The sequence below is a fragment of the Trichomycterus rosablanca genome, chromosome 7 (genome assembly GCF_030014385.1).
Source record: "Trichomycterus rosablanca isolate fTriRos1 chromosome 7, fTriRos1.hap1, whole genome shotgun sequence".
Lineage (NCBI taxonomy): Eukaryota > Metazoa > Chordata > Actinopteri > Siluriformes > Trichomycteridae > Trichomycterus > Trichomycterus rosablanca.
Window position 1 is genome coordinate 22,199,224 of NC_085994.1, and position 9,676 is coordinate 22,208,899.

At 42.4% G+C, this 9,676-nt stretch overlaps 1 protein-coding gene across 3 annotated transcripts in view; it reads right to left on the reverse strand.

Moving 5' to 3' along the window:
- clcn6 (chloride channel 6) overlaps positions 1 to 8,410 on the reverse strand; it is a 44,280-nt gene extending 35,870 nt beyond the window's left edge. For 2 of the 3 annotated variants that reach the window (XM_062999141.1, XM_062999142.1), the window contains exons 1-6: positions 8,327 to 8,403; positions 4,229 to 4,288; positions 3,622 to 3,687; positions 3,473 to 3,538; positions 1,392 to 1,458; positions 1,176 to 1,282 (exon numbers count right to left, since the gene is read on the reverse strand). In XM_062999141.1, coding sequence (XP_062855211.1) covers positions 1,176 to 1,282; positions 1,392 to 1,458; positions 3,473 to 3,538; positions 3,622 to 3,687; positions 4,229 to 4,288; positions 8,327 to 8,401 — 441 coding nt within the window. In that variant the 5' untranslated portion in view covers positions 8,402 to 8,403. Of the gene's footprint in view, positions 1 to 1,175; positions 1,283 to 1,391; positions 1,459 to 3,472; positions 3,539 to 3,621; positions 3,688 to 4,228; positions 4,289 to 8,326 lie in introns of all 3 variants that reach the window. The other variant, XM_062999140.1, reaches the window with a different exon arrangement.
- Positions 8,411 to 9,676: the final 1,266 nt, after the last annotated feature.

The window sequence follows — 9,676 nt, forward strand, 5'->3', positions numbered from 1 at the left end:
TCACACAAAATATTGACACATTTGGGCACAATTTGGACATGTTCACTGTGGGGTGTACTCACTTATGTTGCCAGCTATTTAGACATTAATGGCTGTGTGTTGAGTTATTTTCAGAAGACAGTAAATCTACACTGCTATACAAGCTGTACACTGACTACTCTAAGTTATATCCAAGTTTTATTTCTATAGTGTTGTCCCATGAAAAGATATAATAAAATATTTGCAGAAATGTGAGGGGTGTACTCACTTTTGTGATACACTGTATATATATACTGTATATAAATAAATTATATATATATATATAGGTCTAGTAACGTTAAGCAAGTTACAAAGATTCCCAAAATCCCTTGCTGTGCACTCACTGTGTATTGTGATTACATGTATTTTGATATTTCATTGTCTTTTAGTTATTTTTATATTTTACTTTACAAAAATATTGTCGTGTTTTTACTTTCACTATCGCAGCACTTTACCGCTAGCATTAGCCAGATGCTACTGTAGAGGGTCGGCTCACCTAGCCGCTGTCCGGCGAGGATGCTACAGGTCTTTTGCTGTGCGGTGGTGGAGGTGTGGGAATAAAGGTACACGACAGGGTAGAGTCACTTTAACTGTTTAGTCAGGACTTCAATGAGCGTTACAACACTTTATACCGCCTAGTTCCAGAACCCGAACTTCATGCCGGGACCAAGGCGAGTCTAACTAAACTAACTGCAGGACGTCCGAACGCACATGTATAAACCTGGTGCTGCATTCTGATTGGCTGAGCGGAATGTCACTCACATACTAGCTCTAACGTTCACGTCGCTTAACTGAAACCACCAATCAAGCTTCCCCATTCTTATTAACCAAAATAACAAAATAAATAAAAAATAAAACAGCCAATCGGGGCCTTCAATTATTCGGGGCCCCTGGGCTGAAGCCCAGGTAAGCCCGTGCATTAAATCGCCCCTGCTAGTCAGGTGGTCCTAATGTTCTGGCTCATTTTCATATTCTGCAGAACAATTAAGCAAAAAATGCTTTTTGCTCGGATTAGCAACACCATAAGCTCCAGGCTTAAAGCTAATATGGTACGATACAGCATGTGGTGAGTAATGTGGTCAGTGTGTAACACGATATGAGCTAGAAAAATCAATTGGATTACTACAGTAATGTGATGATGTGACTTATACGCTTACCTCAACCAGAACGAGAACGCTGGCGATAAAGACAAACAGCATATTAAACGCCAGTAGCTCAAGCAACGACAAAGCAAGGCAGCCGTTCCCAGTGCACTCCTCCACAGCTAAACCACACATTAAGGATTTTAACTCATGTTAAATGTACAGCAAACCTTATTTCTGTACAAAAATCCATTGATGTCAATTTAACACAATTAAATACACAGAGGATACATTTTCCGACCAGTTGGAACTTCAGCTGGGTGAAGAGGCGCACGAAGAAGTCGACAAACACGCCGATCTACAGGACGGAAATCAGAATGCAGAATTTTATTAAAAATAAACACAAAAAGTGCATATTTGTCCCCTTTTTCTCCCTTTTTAGCGCGTCCAGTTGCCCGATTGAGTCATGCTTCCTCTCCACCAATGCCGATCCCTGCTCTGATTGAGGAGAACGAAGCTAACCCACGCCCCTCTGACACGTGGGCAGCAGCCGTATGCATTCTGTCACCTACACTTTGACGAGTGCAATGCGGATCAGCACTGTGTTCGGAGAGACACACCCTGACAGCACTCTTTTCTCATCTCTGTGCAGGCACCGTCAATCAGCCAGCAGAGGACGTAATTGCATTAGTTATGAGAGAGACCCTATCCGGCTTTAATATCCCACCCCTATCCGAACAACAGGCCAATCGTTGTTCATGTGGCTGCTCAGCCCAGCTGGCAGGCAGAACTGAGACTCGATACGATGTATTCGAGATCTTAGCTGTGTTTCAGATCATTAAACTAATTTAAATATTAGACAAATTAACTAGGGCCAGGGCAGTTGTAGCCTAGTGGTTAAGGTACTGGACTAGTAATTGAAAGGTCACTGGTTCAAGCCCCACCACTGCCAGGTTGCCACTGTTGGGATCTTAAGTAAGGCCCTTAACCCTAAATTGCTTAGACAATATACTGTCACAGTACTGTAAGTCGCTTTGGATAAAAGCATCTGCTAAATGTCAAAAATGTAAATGTAAACGGGACCGGCACTAAGGGTGCAGTGCAGTGATAAGTTTGTTTGTTTATTAGAATTTTAACATCATGTTTTATACTCTTGACTCTTGGTTACATCCATGACAGAAACAGTAGTTACTCATTACACAAGATTCATCAGTTCACAAGTTTAATGCCAAACACAGCCATGGACAATTTTGTGTCTCTAATTCACCTCACTTGCATGTCTTTGGGCTGTGGGAGGAAACCGGAGCACCCGGAGGAAACCCACACAGACACGGGGAGAACATGCAAACTCCACACAGACCACCACACCTGGGGATCAAACCCAGGACCTTCTTGCTGTGAGGCGACAGTGCTACCCACTTAGCCACCGTGCCGCCCGCAGTGATAAGTGTGCACCCAATGGCAACGTTCACATAACACTATGCACCTTCTGTATTTGTAAGCCCAGGATTCGAACCCCCGGACCATAGAGACGGCTTACTGTTATTTATGCAACACCAGCTCACACAGAATGAAGAATTAAGAAAGTTGGCAAAAGTATTTGGACCCCTGTCCATGAGCTTGTAAGTACAAGTGACTTAAAACTCGACGTCAGTTGGTTCTGGAAGTGGCGTCAACTTTAAAAGATGTTAAGTTTCAAGGTATTGTTTCCATAAGGATGCATGGGAAACCTGTTACTGGTTTCTTTGGTCACATGGAACTGCATATACTTTAGGCTAATGTAAAATAAAGGGGTTTTCTTTATTTTCTGACCGCTGTGACCTCTTTCAGCAGGATGATGCGCCCTGCCTCAAAGCAAAAATGCTTCAGGAATGATTTGAGAAGCACAACAACGAGTTTGGTGTTAACTTGGCCTCCAAACTGCCCAGATCTCAATCCAATCGAGCATCTGTGGGACGTGCTGGACAAACAAGTCCTATCCATGGAGGCCCCACATCACAACTTACAGGAGTTAAAGGATCTGCTGCTAACATCTTGGTGCCAGATACCACAGCACACCTTCAGGGGTCTGGTGGAGTCCGTGACTAGACGGGTCAGGGCTGTTTTGGCAGCAAAAGGGGGAGCAACACAATTAGGAAGGTAGTCATAATGTAATGCCTAATCGGTAATTCAGATACCATGGGCATCATTTAATTGAAGTGTTGCTTATTTGGGAAAGAATAAAGGTTATGTGAGGTCACACACTGATGTGGGATGAGATGCTTGCATCCCAAAAGTGTTCAGGTCAGGGCTGTGTGCAAGCAACTGAGCTGTTAGCAATGGGTGTGGCTGAACTCATTGAACTGACTAATTAAAACAATGTATTTTCATACCAGGCCTGTGGATACTCCAATGGCAAACACCAACATCCACTTTACAGCTTCGTACCGTTTGGCTTTCTGGAATAAATCAGAAAAATGGCATCAGTGGGTGAAAGAATCTATAAGTGGATGAGAAGGAAGGACGACAGGTGGATATTTACCTTATTGTCCATCCCATCCAACACCTCCACGTAGGGCTCATTAATACACCTGTCATAATCCAAACTCTGGAAATAAATAAAAGCATTATTTTTTTCACCAATTTTCTCCCCTAATCTAGTCGTATCCAATTACCCTAATTGTGTTACGCTTCACCTCCACCGATACAACCCTCCACTGCTGACTGAGTAGCTTCGCAACTGACACACCCTCCGACACGTGTGCAGTACCGACTGCATCTTTTCACCTGCACGATTGGAGTTCATAAGCGGATCAGCCTTGTGCACGGAGAGCCACACCCTGATCAGCATTATTCCTCGACCCTGCACAGGCGCCATCAATCAGTTATGAGGAACCCTGGTCCGGCTTTCGCACCCTGTGAACAACAGCCAATCGTTGTTCATGTAGCCGCCCAGCCCAGACGGATGGCGGAGATTAGATCCGATACGATGTGTTCGAAATCCCAGCTCTGGTGTGCTGGCGTATTTTATCGCTACGCCACCTGAGCGGCATTAAAGCTATGTTTTAATAATCTTCATAATCTTCGCTAGGTGTAGTTTAGTTGTATAGTGAGTGAGTTAGTAAGTGAGTGGGTGTTGTCCATCCTACCTCATAATCTTTCCTTGGTAGTATTTCATCTTCATCTTCTCTGGTCTCCCCCAAAATTGTCTGTCAAAAACAAACAGTATTACCCAGAATCCTACATCCTTGGTTTTGACATTATTCTATACAAGGAACGCACTTAATATGATACTCATACTAGACAGGCACTCAGGTAATGCAGTGGTCTATAATGTTAGCCCATTGTTTTCCAGTCTCGACTTGCAACCGGGTGTCTACATAGACGATTGACTATGTCTGAGGATTAGTGTCCAGGGTATTTCTACCTAGCGCCCAGTGTTTCCCAGTGAAACCAGACCCACCCTGACCCTCACGAGGATGAAAATGACATGAAAATAGGGATGTCCCGATCACGTTTTTTTGTTCCCGATCTTTAATTTTGATCCCGATCCGATACCGAGTCTCAAACCGATACTTGTATTTTCTAGATATTGTCTAGATAAGAACTAGATAATACTGTTTACACAGTGCACACTTCAAGTACATTACAGTTATTCAAATTAATCCAATGTACATGTTTAACAACTAAATAGCTCTGCAGTGCTGTAGGAAAAAATTGCCTGCATCCAAGCTATTGCTTAATGTTCTTTTACAAAATAAAAGTAAACAAACCTAGTGCAGCATTGTAGTAAAAATGAAGTGAGATAATTACAGTTTAACTTTGAACTTTATATTCAAAGAACATAATTCTGTTTAATGCAGTGATACACTAAAAATGAACAAAAATCTCCACTCACAAGTGGTGTAGCAGCTTAACTTGAATATAAAAAAACAAATAAGTTCCTTAACAGCATTACAGTAAAACCTGAATACCAAAATAAAATGGAAAGTCACTCTTTTGTTATGAAGGAAAGCCAGTTCTTAAAGTGCTTGTATTGTGACAATGGTTTGATGGACGGGTCTACGCAAAGTGAGTGTGTTTTGACCCTTTGGGGCTTCCATAGTGCATGGGATAGCGTGCTCGGCTCTGGTTAATTAAAAGTTAATTAAGTGTTTTGCTCCCGACAATTGGTAAATATACCGTGTATTTTATTTCTTTATTAAGCGAGTGCATCACTACGACGCTCGGTTACATAACTAAGCCAATCAGAGAGCTTGATACTGAGATGTCGTTCAGTCGTGTAACACGTAAACTCGTAAAAGCTGCATGTTATGGTCCTGAAGTTTTCATACTCGGATTAAAAGTTATTGTTTTGTAAACCGGAGTGATCCTCGACTCACACACCATATAAATAGTAAAATTCTACAGTAATGAACGCAGCTCTGCTCCCACCGAGGCGGTCTGCAAATGCTCGCAGTGCAGACATTACACCGCTGTTGGACAGCGGACATGCTGACGTAAAACAAAAGATCGGGTTATGATCGGCATTAGTAAAGCCGATTTCCGATCAGTTAAAAATGCCTTGATCGGCCCCGATCCCGATCTGTGAGATCGGATCGGGACATCCCTACATGAAAACCTAATACTTAGACTTATCAAATACTGATCTTTTCCCCCCCCCTTTTTCTCCCCCTTTAGCGCATCAAATTGTTCAATTTGCATCATGCTTCCTCTCTGTCTATGCCGAACCCTGCCCTGACCGAGGAGATCGAAGCTAACCCATATCCCCTCCGAAACATGGGCAGCAGCCGGATGCATTTTTGCCACCCACACATTGATGAGTGTTGTGCCACCTAGCGTTGCATACGGAGAGACACACCCTAAGGGCACTCTTCCTCATCTCTGTGCATGCGCCTCTAATCAGCCGGCAGAGGTCGTAATCGCATTCTGACAGAGAGAGACCCACATCCGGTTCTTTGTCCCGCCCCCCAACTGAGCAACCGGCCAATCGTTGCTCATACAGCCACTCAGCCTCGAACCGGTAAGGCAGAACTGGATTCAATACGATGTACTCAGAATCCAGCTCTGGTTGCAGCGTGTCTTTTTACCGCTGCGCCACCTGAGCGGCTTCAAATACTGATCTTTATTACTGAGCCCATAAACTCGGAACTACAAATACAGTAAATGCAATACTGTAATAACTGATTATACAAGCACTTACAAGCACTATCGAATTAACGGGACCTCCCATAGGATGGATTATTATTATTCCCAGAATTTTAATGATAATAACAAGGCAGCATGTGTTGGAGTGAGTACACCAGGTTCAATCTCAGTGTTGATGCCAGTTATTACCATGTTATTAACGTGGTAGTGTCATTGCAGTGCTGAGGTCCACTATCCAAACATCATCTTGCCAGTGGGGGTCAGAAGAATGGGTGTAGCCCATGTAGCTAATCTTCAGAGTTTTGGCTGATAAAATTGATAAAACTATATATACCAGAAATATGTGGACACCCCTTTTAATAATTGAGATCCGGTGCTCATTTATTTATTAGGACTTTAACGTCATGTTTTACACACTTTGATTACATTAATGACAGAATAAAACAATGTCAAACACAGTCATGGACAATTTTAAATCTCCAATTCACCTCACTTGCATGTCTTTGGGACTGTGGGAGGAAACCGGAGCTCCCGGAGGAAACCCACACAGACACGGGGAGCACATGCAAACTCCAAACTCTACACAGAAAGGACCCGGACCGCCCCAACTGGCTGGGGATCGAACCCAGGACCTTCTTGCTGCGAGGTGACAGTGCTACCCACTGAGCCACCGTGCCATATAATAATTTTGAAATTAACTACTACTTTAAAAGCAGGAAAAGTCAAGATCAATAAAGGCATTTATAATTTCACTAACTGCTTCACCCCACCAATGCCAGGTTGCCACTGTTGGGCCCTTAAGCAAGGCCCTTAACCCTCGATTGCTTAGACAGTATACTGTCACAATACTGTGAGTCACTTTGGATAAAAGCATCTGCTAAATGTCAAAAATGTAAATGTAAATGTAAATGAGGCAGTGATAAGTATGCACCCAATGGCAAGGTTCACACAACACTATGCACCTTCTGTATTTGTAAACCCAGGATTCGAACCACTATGCAACACAGCTCACACAGAACAAAGAATTAAGAAAGTAACGACACGGTGGCTCGGTGGGTAGCACTGTCGCCTTACAGCAAGAAGGTCCTGGGTTTCGATCCCCAGGCAGGGCAGTCCGGGTCCTTTCCGGGCTGAGTTTGCATGTTCTCCCCGTGCCTGTGTAGGTTACCTCCGGGGCTCCGGTTTCCTCCCACAGCCAAAAAACATGCAGTCAGGTTAACTGGAGACACTGAATTGCACTATAGGTGAATGGGTGTGTATATGTGTGTGTCTGCCCTGCGATGGACTGGCGCCCCGTCCAGGGTGTTACTGTGTGCCTTGCGCCCTGCGCCCATTGAAAAGCTGGGATAGGCTCCAGCACCCAAGCGAGCCTAATTGGATAAGCGGTTAAGAAAGATAATTTCACTAACTGCTTCACCCTGGTTGGGTTGTGGTGGGTCCAGCAGCAAGGATGGTCAAGGGGAAGCATATTACAATCAATCGGTGCATCCCTATTTCATACCTAGTGTAGTGAACAAGTGTAGGTAGTACAGAGCAATTTGGGATACAACCTACAACAACTTGCATTAAGCCAGTGAGCCAGATGGTCACTTATTCCTAAACAAAGACCAGGAAAATCAATACGTACAAGCCAGGCTGTCTTGTACCGAATGTAATATAGAGAAATAGAGAGAGATATTAAAATTTAAATATGGACTGGTTATTAATACAGATTTATTTAGCCATTTCGGCACTTGCAATGTGATGATGATGGTGATGATGCCAGTGATGATCAAATAATCAATCAACCACTTGCATAACAGCTAACATGATGTGACCATGACAAAAGATGATGTTAACGATACATCAGTCCAGGAATAAACCAAAAATAAGCCCACAATGAACATATGGCATACCTGAAGCCATTGGAACAACTTTCTGTCCTGCATATAGTCATTTATGCTATTAAGAATGAAAACAAGAGGGTGGAGCATCCACAGGAAGCTCAGCCAACAAGAACCAAAACATACATGGCGTAACCATACGCAAACTTACCACACACATACACACAAAATAAGTTCAGTTTTATACCTGGTTTATACCACAGTAAATAAGCTTACCAGCTCCTCTGGCGTTCTGGTTTCTCCTTCTCTGCAGCAGCACTGACAGCACAGGCAGCTCCCACAACACGCCATCTTCACCATACAAACTCACACTGACTGTGGGACGTACCACAGTCACATGACCTGTGCAGCGGGGGGCAGGGGGAAATAACTAAACAAAGCCGTGTTTCTATACAACGTAATAACTACATAGGGTATCTATTTACTCCACAGACTATCATAACGATGCCATACTATTTAGTACACTAGGACGCAATTTGACACAAAACTCAATATTCAAATTTATCGCTGAGCAAAATTGCGCAGAATTATGTTTTTTTTCTATAAAAGATTATGCTACAGTTAACATCTAAACATTTGATGTTGAAACATTTTAATGTAGTATAGTTTTATGTTATCAATTTGTGTTTATCGAGTAGAAACAATTTCGAAAAAAAAGATTCGATTCCGTTATTTCAGACATTGGAAAATTGGGAGTCGACTCCCTAATTTTAACTTGGTGCACATGCAAAGAAATAAAAATAAAAAATCCAGGAATAAACAACTGAAAGTATACTTATTATTTTACATGCTTTTTGTAATGTTTTTATGTTTCCACATGAAATATTAAAATAATATCCAAAGCTTGCTGTTCAAAATGTAGAAAAAAATTAGCAGCTCTTCTCGTTTGTGTTTGAGTTTAGAAAATGGTAAATCTGGACCCACCCCGTGTCATGGGCACCCTGACTGGTCTGCAGCTATGCAGCCAAATACGCAACAAACTGCGATGCACTGTGTATTCTGACACCTTTCTATCAGAACCAGCATTAACTTCTTCAGCAATTTGAGCTACAGTAGCTGGTCTGTTAAATCGGACCACACGGGCCAGCCTTCGCTCCCCACGTGCATCAATGAGCCTTGGCCACCCATGACCCTGTCGTTAGTTTACCACTATTCCTTCCTTGGACTTTTGATAGATACTGATCACTGCAGACCGGGAACACCCAACAGTATGCAGTATTTAAATGAACAATATGTAGTATATACTTGAGCAGTATGTAGTATATACTTGAGCAGTATGTAGTATAAACTTGAGCAGTATGCAGTATTTAAATGAACAGTATGTAGTATATACTTGAGCAGTATGCAGTATGTAGTATATACTTGAACAGTATGCAGTATTTAAATGAGCAGTATGTAGTATATACTTGAGCAGTATGCAGTATTTAAATGAGCAGTATGTAGTATATACTTGAGCAGTAGGTAGTATATACTTGAGCAGTATGCAGTATTTAAATGAGCAGTATGTAGTATATACTTGAGCAGTATGCAGTATTTAAATGAGCAGTATGTAGTATATACTTGAGC